Genomic DNA, 20,544 nt, shown 5'->3' with positions numbered 1-20,544 from the left:
CCATTTACCCGCCGTGTCCCGGATCACAGTGGCTGCATGTGACGTCGCGCAGCCACCACGGCCCGCCCCCCCCCCCCAACAGTCCGGACATGACTGCGTTGTCCGGATCGCGCCCCGCCAAAGGCATTCTCCCGCCCGGCGACCGCCTCTGCCTGTCAATCAGAGGCGATCGCAGCCCTGAGAAGCTTTTAGCATCTCGCTGGGCTCCCGGGAATTCATACTGCGATCGCTGCCGCTGCAGTGATGCAGTCTGAATTACCTCCATAACCCAGTGTGCTGCAAAGTGGTCACTATATTGGGCTCTGCAATGTATATTGGTGGCCACCAGTAATTTAATTTTGTTGAAAAATATATAACACACACTACTTGTTGCAGAAATAGTAGCACTACAGATATTTCCAATGATACTATCAAATTTAATTTCAATGCATTTAACAACACAAGATTCAGACCCACTTGTTTATGCCACCAGTTAGTCTTAAACCAAAAGCGCTCATACATTAAATATTAGATACATCTACTTTTCTATTGTATGACGCCATTTTATATCCAGCATGTTCATTCTACTATTGTTCTATTTTTATTTGTTGTCAAAAGCTATTGTTTTCTTCCATTATTATCAGCACTAGTGTTATCTTAATGTTCTTTACACTGTCTCGTCTCACCTCCAAATATTGACATTTCATGGCACAAGTTTTAAAGGCGTAGTGGTTATTAAAGTATGACCAAAGCAATGCTTAAAGTTAGACCTTCATTATTAAGATCGCTGTAATAATTTAAATTGTTACTTAAGTTAAAATAATAAGTTGAACATTGTAACAATGCACAATTTATAAAAGTGATGGGGCCAAACCAGCTAAGTTAGGCCATAGAACAAGGGCCCCGGACCTTCAGTGTGAAACACAAAACCGACCAGATCATTTATAAAGTGGATTTACTATGTTTGTGAGGTTAGTGCAGTGTTTGGGCCCATTCTTGAGTCTTTTAAGAACTTAGAAATGCTCTTGGCTAAAGAAGTGGAACTTGGCGTATCTCTGGAACCTGGTCTCTGCTCTGCCTTGATATCATTTTAGAAACTGCACATTGAAGGAATACAGGAACCATTAGCTCACCACACACACACATACACACACATGGTTAGAAACTGCATCAGTCTCTGTCGGCCATAATTAAAAAAGTGTTTTTACCTTCCTATCCTCTACTTTAAGGATAGAGCAATCCCCCGGAGTATAATCCCAAATCTTTTTTGGAGGCTGATGGAAAGCAGAGGAGGGAATAAGGAAATGGAAAGAGAAAGAGAGAAAAGATATCACAAAGAGTATGGATTTTAAAGTGCCACACAAGTAGAGGCATTGCATCTGCACCAGGAGGAAAAGTATAAAGAGGAAAACAGGCGTAAGCATGACCCATACCATTCTCCAAGGAAAAGCAGCCATGCAAAGAATTGTTACCCATTATAAAAGAGTATAGTCCTATAATTGTTTTAGGAAGCCCTAACATGCTAAGGCAAGTCACTGCCTGAACACAGGTGAGGTCATCAGACCACTGACTTGTCACCTGTATCCAAGAAGACTGTTAGGGTCACCCAGTGATCACAGAGTAATTTAATTCAACGCATCAGCTAAGAAATTTATAGTAGAAAGGTCAGAAGTTTGCATAATGTTGCTACCCATGGGAAAGGATAAAACAGTGCTCTCTGTTATTGTGATTCAAGGCCAAGAGTACATACCACATTTACAAATGGCTGAGATTCCATGATGGCAATGTAGGACAATGAGACAAAGGTTCAGCCATGTAATACATAGAATGCTAACAGTCCTTATACATTAGTTGACAAATACAATGAAACTGACATTTTAAAATATTGTATAAAACATTAATTGGTGAGTGTTCATTAAACTTAGCAATTTTGAAATCTGAATTAATAATCATGAGAATGCAGTCTCTCAATTGACTATATTCCTACTTACTATAGTAATTCAGTAGGAAACATAGACACCACCAATCAATGCAACTATGTATGCGTATGCACTATGGGGGTAATTCCAAGTTGATCGCAGCAGGCTTTTTGATAGCAATTGGGCAAAACCATGTGCACTGCAGGGGAGGCAGATATAACATGTGCAGAAAGAGTTAGATTTGGGTGGGTTATTTTATTTCTGTGCAGGGTAAATACTGGCTGCTTTATTTTTACACTGCAATTTAGATTGCAGATTGAACTCACCACACCCAAATCTAACTCTCTCTGCACATGTTATATCTGCCTCCCCTGCAGTGCACATGGTTTTGCCCAATTGCTAACAAAAATCCTGCTGCGATCAACTTGGAATAACCCCCTATGTTCTAATTCATTAATAGGCCACATACTCATCCAACAAAATGGCTGCCTCCAGTGTATACACAACAGGTCCATTATATAGTTATTTGCATGCAGATTTTAAATTAAGCTATAGCATACTTGGTATGTATTTCATTTTTTTTAAATATCCAGTAAAACATGTGAAATTCAATACCAGATGTATACTTTGTATATGTACTGGTAGTACAGACCTACTGAGTCAGACTCAAAGGGGTCAATTCAATTAGGGGTAATGTTCTTGACCCCATGAGTAAGTGCAGCTGTATAATGAATTTATGGTACCGTCTGACTTGCAGATCTTTCTGTGCAGCCCCATAGGACTGCATAAAAAAAATTAGTAAGTCCAGAGTGAGATTGGGCTGCGAGGTGGGCGAGTTCGGGTGCCGTTTTCACTGTGTATATATAGTTGCAACAGCAACTCGCCCTATTTGCACCTTAACTGAATCGACCCCAAAGTATAATAAACACAGAAGAACATTGGCTTGTCTAAAAACAAAGTATCTCACAAACACGGCCATGATTTCCCTTCAACTCCTTATTATATATTCCCACAAGTCTAGATCAGAGAATGTACATGTTTTCACACTTCACCAAAGAGCACTGCAACAAACCAGGAGGAAAAATCTGTAAGGTTGTCACTAGTGATTTTCTACACTGTTATTCTGAACACTGATTTATGTACACCAGCACACTCTGCAGTAGCTCCTTATAAGTAGAAAGGTACTAAGGCATTTGAACCTCCTATGTCGTTTATCACAAGCCCCATACTATTTAAAAAAGAAAATATATAACCATGCTTTTAATCATTATTACACAAATGAAATAAATTTGGACTATGCACGGAAAGTCTGGTTCTCGTGCGGTGTGTAATAAGGATTATATTTTAGCACAATATGAAGCTGTCTTATGCTGTCTAAGGGGTCGTTTTAAATAGAAATTATTTACTTACGACCGCGATTTAAGTGCAGCTATATGCCACACTTACTGTACCGCTGGACTTGCAAATTTTTATTCGCTGACCCATAGAGCTGCATACAAAAATCCACGAATCTGGGGTGAGATTGGGCTATAAGGGGTGTTAGCGGCATTTCCACGCTGACCCATAGAGCTGCATACAAAAATCCACGAATCTGGGGTGAGATTGGGCTATAAGGGGTGTTAGCGGCATTTCCACGCTGTTACACCGACAACTAGCTTCCCTTGCATCTAACTGAATTGACCCCTTAAAATGAATTTATACATACTGTACTTGAAAGGTGCAGATGTTAAAGTAATACTTTTTTTTTGGCTCATGACTTCATATAACAGCTGGGTCTTTCTGAAACTGTAGCTAAAAGTCACATTTTACTCCCTGCAGTGTGATCAACCAGGTGTTGTTTCAGAGGACTAGCTAATGGTATGGTTACATATCTGTATACACTCTAGTAATGGAAAAAAAAAACAGTAATTCAGTTAATTAACATAAATAAGTAAGTAAATAAATAAATAAATATTTACATACCATACAAAATAGCTGATGACAACTGTTGCATGGTTGCAGGTAAATAATATTATAAATGGAAGATTTCCACAAAGGCATTTATCAAGCTAATTGATGTTGAAAGAAGCACTGGTATTTTTTTTATAAAAGGGGGTTTACACTCTTCCCTTAGATCAAAGCTAATCCCTACTTTACAGAACTTTGAAATGAGGCCTCATTCCACCCACAGACTCTATTCTGATGATCTCTATACTCTGCCTTATTACTTGTGTGACTTTACACTGCAACTCATTTACAATCACAAGAATCCCTGAGCAGCTGGCAACCTGGAAGAACAATATGCAGGTGAAGCATGTTTCCTTTCAATAAAGGCCACAATCCAGTGAAGCATGGGAGCATGATAGACATGCCGAAGATCGATCAATCTATCTGTCTATCTATCTATCTATCTATCTATCTATCTATCTATCTATCTATCTATCTATCTATCGAGAGGGAAAGAGAGAGAAGGAGGAAGAGAGAGAGAGAGAAAGAAAGAGAGAAGGATTGGGTATGGGATACCGGCGGCCGGGATCCTGGAGGTCAGCATACCATCGCTGGGACCCCGGCCACCAGAATACCGGCAGCAGGGTGAGCGATAGCAAGCCCTTGCGGACTCGCTGCGCTCGCCACACTGTGGTAATAGCCCCTGTTAGCCGGGATTCCGCCATCGGTATCTTGACCGCTGGGATCCCGACTGCCGGCAATGTAACTGTATCCCAGATAGATAGATAGATAGATAGATAGATAGATAGATAGATAGATAGATAGATAGATAGATAGATAATCCATAAAGTCTATTAAGTAATGCAGTAAGGCCTTGATGAAGAAACCAAAGTAATAGACTTAACTTAAGAGAAAGGGACTACAGAACATCAAATTCAAAGTTTATTGAAACCACTAAACTAATACTGTCCTGAAAAGGGTCACAATCAAGTTCCCATCATAACTAATGCATTTCACCCATGGTGTTTAGGTATGAACTTGCAAAGCCCACAACGGTTCCTCTCTTGCACAACACTTTCGTTTTTCCTTCCCATTAACAATCTGCCATTTGCAAGCTTTTCTAGAAAGGTGTTTGAAATTGATATATTATGCTCAGCATCATTTGGATACATAGGTCCCCCAATCCCAGGCGGAAATAGGATTTTTATTGCTAATTATCACATCAATAACAAAAAATTAACGCTGGGATTTAACAATATCATTCAGTTGCAGTGGCAGCATTTTATATGTACCAGCCTTGGCGACGATATTGGCCCCAGGGCGGTACAGGATACCTTCCCACTTTAATAGGCTGGTCTTATCAAATGTGTTAATGCGTGGGTCGGTTTGAAACGGAAATTTCAGATTTAGGCTGTTAGTCCCTCAAAACAACAAAAAATATTAAACAGTCTAAAATAGATTATAATTAAAGGGAATAACAGAGTAGGAATTGAGGTGGTTTCAAATAAACTTGTTAAATATCAATAGCAATGCTATTATCACTGGTGGTATTTGATGTATAGGCCGAAACAAAACCAACAACAACAAAAAACCTTATTGCCCTTAGATAAAATATAATATTTCAGAAATTAACTATAGGGTGATACAATAAATGGATGCTGGCAGTGTCAGACTGGGGCATGAAGGGCCCACCGGGGGTATGCTGTTGTAAGGGCCCATGCTTAAGGGTGTGGCCAGGCTGCACTGGGGCGTGGCCAGCCACCACATATGTTTGGCTAACCATTACAGAGTATATGTTCTGTTCCCCTTGGTAAATATATAATAAACCATATTCTTGTGAAGTATAATGTAACATAAGTATAATGCATAATTCAAGTACACTAGGAAAGAGTCTGAAACTTGATCCCTTGAGGAGGAGGAGGGCCCACAGGCAGTGGGGCCCACCGGTGGTTTCCCCTGTTCCCCGGTTGGCCAGTCCGACCCTGGATGCTGGGAACAACAGGGCTGGAAAATTGTATGACAACAAATCGGGTGTTGCGTGAAAGTGTTTTTAAACAATTCAACTCAACTACCATCAATACAATTATCCTGATATTTACCCTACTAATACAGAACAGTGAAAGTCTTATGATAGTCTTTAACTTTTACAACCCAGTAATTTTACAAATAAAAATGTGTTAATTATATTAATGAAACTAATACAAATGATTGCTAGAATTCAGAGCAGGGGTCTTTGTTCTGTCCATTGTTGTAAAGCACACAGCACACGGCTTAGTTATAGTTATGTTATGTGCAGCTACAGCAAAGCACAAAGTAGCTGATATCACATCTATCCTACTTACCGGTTTCCCAAATTCCAATTCCGAAAAGAATTTATACCAAGGTTCATTCTTTAAATCTATCTCTTCTGGACTTTTATCCCGAGTCTACAGAGTTCATGACAGGGGAATGGAAGGAAGAAGGAGAAGAAGATTATGAAATAGAAGACGGAAAAGGGACTGTTACAGATGCAGATTTCCCAAGTACGCCTTCCCACTGCCAGAACTGGAAACCAAAAGGAGAGATTTATTATCTGTTCTAGCGAGTGTACAGGCATACTGTATTCTGCATCTCTAACAGAACATGGATATGCAAGAACCAGAGATCCCAACACGGTCAGGCGCTTGGATGAAACAAAAGACAGAAATATACCAGAGACATTTTAGTAAGACACCAAAATACAAGGGATAAAGTGATAAAAACAGTATAGACATGCTGAAAGTCACACATAGGGATCAATGCAGACAACACAGAACGAAGTGTTAGAATTTGTTCTTGCCTTAGATTCCCCCCCATCCTCCATACTGTAATCCACTACATATATATATATATATATATATATAGATATATATATACAGTATATCAACCTGCCCTGGGATGACAGACTATTTCATATATACTGAAGGTATATATAGCATCACATGTATATATTCATGTGCCCAATCACAGAGTAAAATACTCAGAATTGTCTAATAAGACCTCTTCAGTTGTTCACTAAGATTAATTTCAAAGGACTCAAAAGTGCTTTGATATGCAGGGGTGTCACAAGTTGTAACCAGGCCTCATGGAAAAATTTTTTGGGAGTCAACAATACATGCTCTTCCGCATAGGGGGACCCTGTTCTGCACTTCTGAAAGTACATGGGGCCTGAGGAACATGTGTAGTGCTGGCTCCAAAAAAGTTCAGAGGATTACAGAAAGAATGGGCCAACTATGTCAGGCCCCTCTCACTGCCGGCCCCAATATCAGCCAGATAGGCAGCAATGATATGTAACGAAGTAATCCTATATGACATACACCTCCCGTATATAACTCAGGAGGATGTCATCTATGCACCCCCTGACAAAACACATGGTGAGAGGTAATCTAATAATAATAATCAACAGCAAATAAAAGTATAAAAGTGAATATATCCAATGAATTTACAGCACTATTTTGGTTTATTCTATCATTATATAACTACTAATACAACTAGAAAGTGTGAATGTTATATTATTATGCGGAAAGTCTTCATTGTACATGATAAACTCATTAACAAGCTTTTTGTGATCCTTCAGTATTCATAATATAAAAAAACCTTACTATAGTTATGTTTGCCTCTCGGTTGGGTAGCCAACAAAGTTGTACAACTGTCCAGCATCCCAGACAGTCGAAGAGCTTAAGGCTGTCTAATGGTCTGTGGGAAAAAATTACTACATGTTATATTATGAGACGCCTGAGACTAGTCAGTTTTAGTATGAGAAAATCACTTCCACAGCTATGTAGTAAGATAAATAACAATACTGTAATTAATCCTGGTCGTGTGTCCTGATGACGGGGGGAAGTGCCCCGAAACGTTGAGAATAAAGCACCAGCCTTTATTTCACTAATTCTCTAGTCCAGGAGTGTCACCTTATTGTGCATGTGTATGGATGGGAGAAGCTTTTTCCTTAGCAGTGCACCCTGGCAAGTAAACCCACGCTACCATAGGGGTGCCGGATCATTGGAGTATATATATACTGTATATATATATATATATATATACAGATATATCTCCCGTGCCTCGTTTCATAGAATTACTACTTTACCAGTAGGCACATGCCCATAGGCAGTATAACACTGTATTCTTTTTTAGCAGTAATAGAAATCTAGTTCTTTCTGGTACTGCTTTATTTTTTTTTTGCTATATTTGCTGTTTTGTGAACTATAACGCTGATATAGGATTTATTTTCATGTGTAAACAAGAATTCCTAAATCCTTTTATTATTTTCTTATGCAATTCTAAATATTATTTATTACTAATTATATTAATACTGTGGTGCCACCTAGAGCTAAGAGTGCATTATTACACTGTATCAATGGAATGCTGAACAAAAGATTTTCAAATGCAGGAAGGAAAGGCTAAAGGGGGGTACACACGGAGAGATCCCTGCTTAATTTCTAAGCAATCTGACTAGATTGCTTAGAAATTAAGCACGGACCTCTCCGTGTGTATGCACGGCCCCGCGAGTCACTATCGAAGGTACTAGAATGGCCTTTGGGTGAAATGAGCGCTCCCCCCACCCCTCGCTCAGCACACATCACGCTGTGCGCTGAATGGGGGAGAGATGTGTGCTGAGCGTTCTGTGCTAGATCGCTCAGCACACATCTTTGCGAAAAATCTCCCGGTGTGTACGGCCCTTAAAGGCCTATACACACTGGGCGATTTTGAGCTCAAAGTAGCTCACTTATGCATTTTGAGCTACTGTGAGCTCAAACTCGGCCAGTGTGTATGGGCGGACGATGAGCGGTGAGCGCTGATGCATGCTCCCGCGTCATCGCTGGCAGCCGCAATCCATCGACATGTTTTACAAGCCAAGCGAGCCACTTTCCACAGTCTCCTACTGTGGAAAGTGGTTCACTCCTGTGAACATCGCTAGGCTGGGGAGAAAATCGCTCAGTGTGTATGCGCCTTAAGATTCACTAACTCACTTCTGTAGTCATGATTACAAAACCAAATGTCAGCACTTCATAATTAATCAGAAGCACTTGAGTTGAAATAAATGATTACATATAAATTATATAGTACAATGAAAGATTGTCATTCTAGTAAGTACCAAGGTCTAGTTTGGAGGTATACCTATCATTTATTCCGGTTCCGGTATGAATGGTCGACCATATTATGGTCAACAGTCATTAGGTCGACCACTATTGGTCGACATTGACATGGTCGACATGGACACATGGTCGACACATGAACATCGTCGACACATGAAAGGTCGACATATGAAAAGGTCGACATGAGTTTTTTTTACTTTTTTTGGTGTCGTTTTTTGCGTAAAGTGACTGGGAACCCCAATTAGTGCACCACGTTCGCTCGCCATGCTTCGGGCATGGTGCCTTCGCTCCGCTACCGCTTCGCTCGGCACACTTTACCGTTCCAATCGTAGTCCATGTGGATCGTAAAGTATGGAAAAGTTCCCCAAAAGAAAAAAAAGTTAAAAAAACTCATGTCGACCTTTTCATGTGTCGACCTTTCATGTGTCGACCATTTTCATGTGTCGACCATGTGTCCATGTCGACCAATAGTGGTCGACCTAATGACTGTCGACCATAACATGGTCGACCATGTGAACGGATACCATTTATTCCTGCCACAATTTAGAGTTAATCAGCATCTTGCATTTAAACTAAGAAATGAAGAATCGCTGTAATGTGAGCTAAGTAGTGCTTCTAGGGGGTCATTCCGACCTGTTCGCACGCTGTACTTCCCCGCAGCCGTGCGATCGGGTCGGAACTGCGCACGCCGCAAACAAAGAAAGCGGTTGCAGCGATCGCAAGAAGATTGACAGGAGGAATGCGGAACTGGGCGGCAACTCACCGTTTTCCGGGAGTGGTGAGTCTAACGCAGGCGTGTCCAGGCGTTTGGAGGGCAGATGTCTGACGTCAATTCCGGGACCTGCAATGCTGGATCGATCGCACAGGGTAAGTAACTCTTACCCTGGTTTTCTTTTACACAAAACTTTTTTGCATAGCAGGGCTGCACAAGCGTTCGCAGCCCTGCTATGCAGAAATCCACTCCCCCATAGGCGGCGTCTAGTTGATCGCACGGGCAGCAAAAAGTTGCTACGTGCAATCAACTCGGAATGACCCCCCTGGAGAGGGATTAATGCAAAACAATAGGGTTGTGACTAGATGGAGCTCAACATACAGTGTATGTGAACATGCAACAGAACCACTTCAGGTTTCTAGACAGATGTGCGCAATCTGTCTGTGTCAATTACAGCCCCTGATTGTCAGATATGGAGTACAGCTTTTAATGTCAGAGTCAGGTAAAAATCTATAATACACCATGGGACTATGGAACTTTTACATTTCCAACCTTGCCCCCTCAGGCTCAAGATTATGCAGCTGTTGTGATTAAGGTGACAAGAGCCAGAATAAACAGAAATACATAGGGTAGACTCTTGTGACCCCCCCCCACCCCATATAATTATTTCATAATATTGTAAGAATTCTTACCCATAGGCCGTACTCCAACATCCAGTGGTGATGCCGCTGAAAGTCACCTTGATAGCTTTTTTATGCTATTGTGTATTCACAACAGTTTATTTCAGTATTATTTGTTAAACCTATTTTTCTATTAATTAAACATTAAATATCTGCCTCAGACTTATAGACGTGCCAACTCAATTATCTTTTTAAAATTGAAATCCAAAACATTGTAGTCAGCTTCTCTGCAATTTTAAAGGCACTTACCCTTAAGTGTCACATTAAACATCAGACGCCACATATCAAGCGAGACAGCATTTGACATTTGGTGGTTAATGGGCACTTGTGGTCGGGGGGTGAGTGGAGGATATTTGCAGTGAATGCTGGTATATGGAACAGGCAGAATAAGATAAATTATGCTGCAAAAAATATGAGCGCACCTAGGCTCGTATTTGTATCTTGATGTTAGTGGGTAAGGGCACTGAAGCTAACGGGGTCTATTCATGAAGCAGTTAAAAGAGTGGAGAAGTGAGCCAGTGGAGGAGTGAGCCAGTGGAGAAGTTGCCCATGGCAACCAATCAGCTGCTCTGTATAATTTTATAGTATGCAAATTATAAATGTTACTTCAGTGCTGATTGGTTCTTCTCCACAGGCTCACTTCTCCACAGTTTTCACTGCTTCATGAACAGACCCCCAACTGCTTTACTGAGAGAGATGTTTTGCTGTTTCAACAGAAAGAAAAAGTTGTGGCTGCCTCCCTACCAGGTTCTGCTGTGGTTACCAGAGAAGGGCAGTGGGATGAGAACTAATTTAGACTATAATCTTTTCAAACTGAACCCCCTCTGTCAGCTCACAGATTGATAGGTTAGAACTGTAATATATGGTTATTTTACAGTAGATGGCAGCAGAAACATTGATGACCTGAATTCACACGCTCACTACAATCTCCGTAATACAAGTAGGTTATAAACAATGTTAATATAGTTATTTTTTTTCTGCCAGAAAGAAACAAAATGTTAATGAAAATGACCCACCCAAATTAAAAACATAGATCTAGAGATTACAGTGCATTACATGGAATGTTACGGGGCCATGGGTTCCCCATAATATCCATTTAATCCAGAACACATGTATTACACAGGTTCTGTGGCTAGCTAAATTCAAGCCTGCATAGTATCTGGTTAATAGGCCGCAGAACCTGTGTAAAGCATAAGTATGCTTGATTAAAATGATATTATGGCTTGGCAACCCTATCTCAAAGTTCAGTTCTCTTCTGCAAGAATTAATTGGCAAAAAGAGGGTGTCAATAAGTCATTGGAGGCAGTATGCTATCCACTGGATCAGGGAACACTGCACCTGATATGATGAAACTTTGTGTACAGTAAGTCTGAGCTTCTGAACAGAACAAGACAGATGCAGTAACATACAGACCAATATACTTGTTCAAGTTTTAAAAGTAAGTAATTTCTGTTGTAAAATGATTTCACAATATAAATCTTTCACACACCAATGCGCCAAATAATTAAAACCAATGTAAATCATTTGAATGATCTAATTTTAATATTCATTTTGAGTCAATTTGCTGCTATGGTAACGTTGGATAGACGAACTGCTCGGAAAACTGTCAATGTTAATCAGTAACAGCCGTACCAACCACCCTTTTCCACCTTGGTAGTTCAAGTCCTTACAGCAGACGGTGGTTAAAAGCAACAAAGTATCCAAATAAACAAAAAAAACAACCACAAAGAAGTTATTGTTTAGCGCTGACACACAAACATAAATCCCAAAACATGAAAAAGACCAAATAAAAGGACCATCATATAGAGAGAGACAAATGATGATGCAGATAACACACAGTTTCAGAAGCTAAATACAGAACTGTAACCGACAGAGCGATTACAGGGCAGGACAATTCTTGAGGAATGCTATTTTTCCTCCACATCTTGTCCTGAAGGCCAGAAGTTCTATAGTGCTGCTTCAGGAATTGCTTAAAAGCAGCAGTATTTATCCATCGGCACTGGTCGTACTCCCAGGATCTGTAATACTTACAGTTTAACAATCTTGTTAAGTTTTGCTAGTCTTTTCTGATCCCGTCGTCAGCAGCAAAACAGCATCAACCCTCCCCCTGTACATGCAGGTTAGGCAGACACAAAAAGACTCAGAGGCTGCTTTTCAATGACATTACCATCTTCTCATTGACGAGTGCAGAGGATTTCCCAGGCTGGTACTCATGAATGCTTCTTGGCTCCGCTCTGTATTTTCTGGTGTCGACCTTCTTGTCTGGGGGTTCCCAGTCAGTCCTGAGGACAAGGAGAGCAATTAACCGTGAAACCTCCCTGTTACCAGGGTAACGTGTGTTTTGGACAGAAATATGCTGCGTCCAGGGAATCTAATCCTCTGTCCAGGCATTTTCATCACCAGGCAGGAAATCTGCCTGAGATTGTGAGCGATTTCCCCCTCCTATTATGTATTACAACTTGTGCGACAGTCTCGCTGCACATAACAGAACAGAAACAGCCTCCAAATCGTCCGTTTTATAGAGAGCACCAGCAATTTTGAACCCAGCAGCACACAGTTGTAGCAGTAAGATACAGATGTTTCTTGTTGTGTTCCCGGGATACTTCCCTTTGGTGAACGGCCAGGCCATCCGAGGACTGGGAGCGGTCTTACTTAACCCTTCATGTGCCATTACAAAAGCTATTTTGGGAGTCTAAATCTTACTTACTTAGACTGATTCCCAGAATAAGACTATGGGGGACTTATATGTACTAAGCAGTGATAATAGTGGAGAAGTAAGCCGGTGGAGAAGTTGTCCATGGCAACCAATCAGCTGCTCTGTATATGTTTATGGTATGCAAATTATAAATGTTACGTCAATTCTGATTGGTTGCCATGGACAACTTCTCCACTTTTATTACTGCTTAGTACATGTCCCACTTAGATCCTGGAGCACATTACATTTTACTGTCGGAGTCAGAGGCGGAACTACCGCCAGTGCAACCAGTGCGTTGCACTGGGGCCCGCCTCTGTCCAGGGGCCCAAAGCATGTAATGAGTCAAACTGACTCATTACATGCCGCTGTGCGCTGCGGGCAACCGCTGCCCGCAGCGCACAGCCACCCGGAGAGAGGAGAGGAGCAGCGATACGTGGGAAGGAGGAGGAGGGAGGTGGAGGAGGGAGCCGCAGCAGCGCTTTGTTACTGGTTGAGGCGCTGCTGCCCCTCTGCTTCACTATAGTCTGTCTTCCGAGAACAGCCTATAGTGAAGCAGAGGGGCAGCAGCAGCAGCGCCTCCACCAATAACACAGCGCTGCTGCGGCTCCCTCCTCCACCTCCCTCCTCCTCCTTCTCTCCTGCCCGGGAATCGTCAGAAGCTGCACGAGGAGCCTGAGCCAGCGGAGAGGGTAAGTATAATTCATTCTTTCTTTCTTTCTTTCTTTCTTTCTTTCTTTCTTTCTTTCTTTCTTTCTTTCTTTCTTTCTTTCTTTCCTTCCTACAAAAAAGGGGGACTGTCTGCTGCAATGTGTAAAAAGGGGGAATCTGCCTGCCGCAATGTGTAAAAAGGGGGAATCTGCCTGCCGCAATGTGTAAAAAGGGGGAATCTGCCTGCCGCAATGTGTAAAAAGTAGTGATGAGCGGATTCGGTTTTACTCGGTTTTACTCGGTTTTACTCGGTTCTCAAAACGGCATCTTATTGGCTCACGGATGTCACGTGTTTTGGATAGCCAATAAGATGCCGTTTTGAGAACCGAGTAAAACCGAGTAAAACCGAACCTCGCTCATCACTAGTAAAAAGGGGGAATCTGCCTGCCATAGTGTGTAAAAAGGGGGAATCTGCCTGCCGTAGTGTGTAAAAACGGGGAATCTGCCTGCCGCAATGTGTAAAAAGGGGGAATCTGCCTGCTGTAGTGTGTAAAAAGGGGGAATCTGCCTGCCGCAATGTGTAAAAAGGGGGAATCTGCCTGCCGCAGTGTGTAAAAAGGGAGAATCTGCCTGGCGTAGTGTGTAAAAAGGGGGAATCTGCCTGCCGCAATGTGTAAAAACGGGGAATCTGCCTGCCGCAATGTGTAAAAACGGGGAATCTGCCTGCCGCAATGTGTAAAAACGGGGAATCTGCTTGCCGCAATGTGTAAAAAGGGGGAATCTGCCTGCCGCAATGTGTAAAAAGGGGGAATCTGCCTGCCGTAATGTGTAAAAAGGGGGATGCTGTCTGCCGTAATGTGTAACAAGGGCACGCTGTCTGTCGTAATGTGTAACAAGGGCACGCTGTCTGCCGTAATGTGTAACAAGGGCACACTGTCTGCCGTAATGTGTAACAAGGGCACGCTGTCTGCCGAAATGTGTAACAAGGGCACGCTGTCTGCCATAATGTGTAAAAAGGGGATGCTGTCTGTCATTATGTGTAACAAGGGCACGCTGTCTGCCGTAATGTGTAACAAGGGCACGCTGTCTGCCGTAATGTGTAACAAGGGGACGCTGTCTGCCATTATGTGTAAAAAGGGCACGCTGTCTGCCGTTATGTGTAAAAAGTGTACGCTGTCTGCCGCTATGTTTAACAAGGGCACGCTGTCTGCCGTTATGTGAAAAAAGTGTAAGCTGTCTGCCGCTATGTGTAACAAGGGCACGCTGTCTGCCGTTATGTGTAAAAAGGGTACGCTGTCTGCCGCTGCCATTTTGTCGCACATGGGCCCACCGTTCGCTAGTTCTGCCACTGGTCGGAGTTATGGAAAGATGTCTTCACCTATAAGACTGCTGATCTGAAACTAACAGATCTTAAGTTGACCTGGATAAGTGAACCTTTAGTAGACCATTATGAGAACAAATGATGTGTCCCAGGCTATACTGGCAGAATGACAACATGTTCCATTCCCATGTGTAGAGATTCCTCTGGCTGCAGCCACCAGCAGCGTGTACTGTGTAATGAGTTCTAGCTAATACAGTCCGGCTAAGAGATATTACTATTACACTGAAGACATCTCCAAACCTACATCTCTAGCAGTACAAGTAATACATTGTATTTGATAAACAATAAAGCAGATTGCTTAATATTGAACTGGGTGACAAACAAGCAAGAAAAGGTATATTCTAAAGGGGCATACACATGAGAAGATAAAAGTGGACGATATGCACGATAAAGATGAAGATGTGCATATCGTCCAGCGTGTATTCATGATAAAGATATGCGCTCCTGTGGGTCTTTATAAGCTGAACATGCAGTCCAATTTAGGCTACATCTTTCATGACTGCATGTTCAGGAATGGGAGGGGTGACGTCACTGAACGATATCTTTCACCATATCGTTCAGTGTGTATGCTCTTTCATTCTGCTGCTGGGCACATTTCAAAGGAAATCCTTTTCTTTATCTTTATCAAATCTTCTCGTGTGTATGCCCCTTAAGGCAGTATTCATTTACTGATGGATATGGAACAAAAGATCACAGATAGTTATCATTTAGACATAGCTGCAGAGGGCAGAACAATACACTTTTAGACCTTACCGTTCATGTCCTGGCTTGAGTGAGGAGGAGCGAGTTGGAAGCGGTAAGGTGATAGATCTGCGCACATTTTTCTCCATGTCAATGTGGTCCATCTCACTCTTGGAACGGGGTACTGCAGCTTGTGATTTTCCTACAAATAACAGGATGCAATCAGGAGTCAAAGAAATGCTGCTTTATGGTAATACACTATCACATTCTAATGTCAAATATCATCTGTGAAAATTAGAACAGCAATTCATCAATTCAGAAAACGCAAACAGAACTGGTGAGTATATTATAACTTTCTATATTTTTTTGTTACATTGCTCCTCTATTCTATAAGAGTGTACTAAGGGGGTTATTCAGAGGGGTTGGGTCTGTAATGCCGGTGGTCAGGATCCCGGAGGTCAGCATGCCGACCCCAGGATTCCAGCCGCCAGAATGCTGGTGGGGGCGAGCGCAACGGAGCTCCTTGTGCTCACCACAGGATCTAGTCCCACTCTATGGGTGTCGTGGACAACCACGAGAGAGAATAGCCCCTGTTAGCCAGCATTCCAGGCTGGCGGCATTGTCAGTGGTCGGGATTCCAGCATCGGTATCATAACCGTCGGGATCCTGACCACTGGCATATCAACTGCATCCCATTCAGAGTCCATAGCAGTTTTTACAAAATTAGCAAAAACCACTAAGGACCAACTTGCATGCTGGGGGCCACACAGCATAGGGCAAGGCCGCCCAGCATGTATGACGCCGCCCTACATTGCAGTCGCAATGACATTGCCATTGCATCACAGGAGCCCATATAGGGGATGCAGGCTGTGCATGCAGGGGCACCCCCGCCATGTTTTAGATCGCAGGCGACGTAATCGGGGTGACCCAAAAACGGCCATGAAATGCTGAGTTTCCTACTCCACTCCTCCCCAAAGTCACGTCGCCTACCCCGAACGCCTGCCGCCTTTCAATCAAATTGCAATCGCATCCTACCGGGATGTGATCGCGTTGTAAATGCCCATGCACTGCGAACACTGCGCATGCGCAGACGCCCAAGGCCCTAAATACAATATATTAATCACTTAATTTCTCTCTCTCTCTCTCTCTCTCTCTCTCTCTCTCTCCCCTTCTTTACTTTTAATAATATTTTGCTGGTATTTAGCCCACTGGTCTGGCAGGGGTAAAATTAAACTTTGCTTAGAAAGAATAATAAAGTTTAATAATAAAGTTTAATGCTTTAAGAAACAATTCAAGAGCGCACAACTACAATACAAACAGTAGCCTCTTTGTATTGTGTTTGCTTATGGAAATAAGATTAGCATTTAGAATTGTCCTAAACAATGAAGTAGAACAAGGTATTGGCATATGCAGATCTGAGCTGATGCAGTACCTGGTAAATATATCAGATTCCTTTACAGTTTAATCGTGGTGCTCACATAGCTGTTTCCTATAAACAATACCGTAGTGCTCTGAAATGCCCAATAAATTATTTTCTTTAGTAGATTTAAAAACAATATCTATATTTTCTGTTTTTAAATTTGTTGGTATAACAAGGGCCGATCAGTTAATGGCATGAGCCTAAAGCATGTACAGTATCTGTGGTTCCTGGATAGGATAAGATGTAATATAATGATGCTCAGATCCCATTGGTTGATGCCAGGAACACCTGTTGCTTCAGTGTTTTCCAGCCATAGGCATTAGCTGATGCGAATGGCAGGGGGCAGTCTAATCCCTTTAAATATCTGAGTAAGTATTGTACTGCTGCCCTCCTGATAATCACCTTTAGCTGCACATATATATCATTTGTGTTCCGTACGCTTCCACACTCTTCCTATTAGGAACTTATTTATGGTTTGATCACCCTTTAGAGCCAAGTGCCATTCCAGTACTAACAGATTTCCCCAGGGGCGGATTGGGATAGAAAACCAGCCCAGGAAATTTATGGAAGCAGCCTTAAGGAGGGAGGGGGTCTATTGAGGGGGACAGAATCCCTCCTCATAGGGCCATATTGTACACAATTGCATCCTTGCTTGTGTCTTTTGTCGTAGTTGTGTTTGATACCAGGGGCGAATTGGGAACTAAAAGTGGCCCTGTATAATGACATGGGCAGCACAAGGGACAAAACATACTGGCCCTCATTCCGAGTTGATCGCTAGCTGCTTTCGTTCGCAGCGCAGCGATCAGGCAAAAAAAATGGCAAATCTGCGCATGCGGATGGGGCGCACTGCGCACGCGCGTCATACTTTCACAAAAGCCGATGCAGTTTTACACAAGCTCTAGCGACGCTTTTCAGTCGCACTGCTAGGCGCAGAGTGATTGACAGGAAGTGGGTGTTTCTGGGTGGTAACTGACCGTTTTCGGGGAGTGTGTGAAAAAACGCAGGCGTGCCAGATAAAAACGCAGGAGTGGCTGGAAAAACGTAGGCATGGCTGGGCGAACGCAGGGCGTGTTTGTGACGTGAAAGCAGGAAGTAAATAGTCTGAAGTGATCGCAAGCTAGGAGTAGGTCTGGAGCTACTCTGAAACTGCACAATCTTTTTTTGTAGCAGCGCTGCGATCCTTTCGTTCGCACTTCTGCTAAGCTAAGATACACTCCCAGAGGGCGGCGGCTTAGCGTTTGCACGGCTGCTAAAAGCAGCTAGCGAGCGAACAACTCGGAATGAGGGCCATTGTGTAGCCATGGCAGCATCACTGGATGGCAGAGTTACTGTACTGCAGAGATGGTATAATAGAATGAATGGGGACAATGCATTGTAATGAGTGCGGTGGGCTGCCTGTCATGTGGGGGGGGTGGGGCCACATGACAACACACAAAACAGGCCCCACAGACACGTGGCCTATCAGAAATCTTCATGGTGAGCCCTATGGCCAATCCGCCCCTGGATTTCCCATATTTGACAAAAATGCCAGGCGGAAGAGGGAGAGGACTGGGAGACAGCCAGAGCAACTGACCCATGCCCCATCGGGCCTCCCCATGAGTACCCACTCGGGAGGGACTGGGGCTGTTATACAGACTTTTAATTGTGTGCGTGCACATGAAAAAGGGGGCGTGGTCACAGCTCATGGGGGCGTGTTGCAAGTCACAGGGGCCTGTTTTAGCAGTACGGCCCCATCTCTCTATGCCTGGGCAGCTGAGCAGAGGCAGATAGGACAGAGTATACCTCCCTATTCAAAGCAAATATACAGTTCTCTTACGTCCTAGAGGATGCTGGGGTCCATTTAGTACCATGGGGTATAGACGGGTCCACTAGGAGCCATGGGTACTTTAAGAGTTTAATAGTGTGGGCTGTCTCCTCCCTCTATGCTCCTCTTACCAGACCCAGTTTAGAAAATGTGCCCGGAGGAGCCGGTCACAGCTAGGGGAGCTCTTAGGAGTTTTTCTAATTTTATTGTTTTCTGAGTTAGGTTACAGGAAGACTGCTGGCAACAGCCTCCCTGCTTTGTGGGACTTAGGGGGGGGGGGGGGGGGGGGGGAGTAGGAACCAACTATTGAAGTTAATGGTTCTCTATCTCCGCTGACAGGACACTGAGCTCCTGAGAGTGCTAAACGCAAACCCACGAGGCGACCGATCACTCCCGCAGCACGGCCGCCACCTCCTAACAAAGCCGGAAGAAAGAAGAGTGGTGAGTACAGCACCGGCGGCCTGGTTAGCGGATTGTCGGCGGGAATGGCGGCACAAGGGTGGGAGCGCAGCTCTGGCAGGCTGCGCTCCAGCAAGCTCAGCAACAACACTGTAGGCACTTGCGGGGCATCCTGGGCCAGCGCAATTCACCCTAAACTGGTCACTAGGCTAACAGCGGCTAATCCTTGCTGTTAGCAACAAACACCTCAGGCAAGTATAAACAACTTAGGGGGTCATTCCGAGTTGATTGCTAGCTGGCGTTGTTTTCAGCACAGCGATCAGGCTAAAAATCGGCATTTCTACGCATGCGTATGCACTGCAATGCGCAGGCGCGACGTAAAGGTACAATGGGGGTCATTCCGACCCGTTTGCTCGCTGCGTTTTCACGCAGCAGAGCAAACGGGTCCCTGCTGCGGCGCCTTTGTGCACCTGTACATGTGGGACGGCCAACGGCCGTAGCAGGGCAGCGATCGCCTCTGCCTGATTGACAGGCAGAGGCGATCGATGGGCGGGAGGGGGCGTGGCCGGACCGAACGGGGGGAGGGCTGCAGCGGCTGCGTGACGTCATATGCAGCCGCTGCGGGCCAGGGAGCGAGGAGTAGCTCCCGGTCAGCACGCTAAAGCTGCGCTGGCCGGGAGTTACTCCTGAAGCGCAAAGGCAACGCCGCTGTGCGATGCCTTTGCACTTCTGCGAGGGGGGCTGGACTGACATGCGGGGCGGGCTAGCCCCGTGCTGGGCGTCACCCGGCATGTCAGGAAAGTTGATCAACTTGGAATGACCCCCATTGAGCATCGTGGGTTTGCACAGGGTCTAACGAACATTCCTGTTGCATGACCGAACGCGGGAAGATTGACATGAAGTGGGCGTTTCTGAGTGTCAACTGACCGTTTTCAGGGAGTGCTTAGAAAAACGCAGGCGTGGCAGAAAAAACGCAGGCGTGGCTGGGCAGGTGTGTGACGTTAAAAGCCGTCCCTCCATGGTTAGAATCAACGCACACGTAGAGTAACTACAGGGTTGGTCTTGTTTTGCACAAAAATATTTTGCAGGCGCTCTGCTGCATAAGCGTTCGCACTTCTGCAAAGCGAAAATACACTCCCCAGTGGGCGGTGACAATACGTTTGCACGGCTGCTAAAAACTGCTAGC

At 43.8% G+C, this 20,544-nt stretch overlaps 1 protein-coding gene across 31 annotated transcripts in view; it reads right to left on the bottom strand.

The window, feature by feature from the left end:
• Positions 1 to 20,544, bottom strand: part of SORBS1 (sorbin and SH3 domain containing 1) — a 696,861-nt gene that overhangs the window by 89,078 nt on the left and 587,239 nt on the right. For 22 of the 31 annotated variants that reach the window (XM_063961529.1, XM_063961528.1, XM_063961551.1 and 19 more), the window contains 4 exons: positions 15,808 to 15,937; positions 12,498 to 12,612; positions 6,167 to 6,250; positions 1,188 to 1,253 (listed from right to left, as the gene is read on the bottom strand). In XM_063961529.1, the coding sequence (XP_063817599.1) occupies positions 1,188 to 1,253; positions 6,167 to 6,250; positions 12,498 to 12,612; positions 15,808 to 15,937 (395 nt within the window). The remainder of the gene's footprint in view (positions 1 to 1,187; positions 1,254 to 6,166; positions 6,251 to 12,497; positions 12,613 to 15,807; positions 15,938 to 20,544) is intronic. The other 9 variants (XM_063961554.1, XM_063961549.1, XM_063961535.1 and 6 more) reach the window with 2 other exon arrangements.

This window comes from Pseudophryne corroboree, chromosome 3, assembly GCF_028390025.1.
Source record: "Pseudophryne corroboree isolate aPseCor3 chromosome 3, aPseCor3.hap2, whole genome shotgun sequence".
Lineage (NCBI taxonomy): Eukaryota > Metazoa > Chordata > Amphibia > Anura > Myobatrachidae > Pseudophryne > Pseudophryne corroboree.
This window is presented reverse-complemented; position numbering and strand designations above follow the sequence as displayed.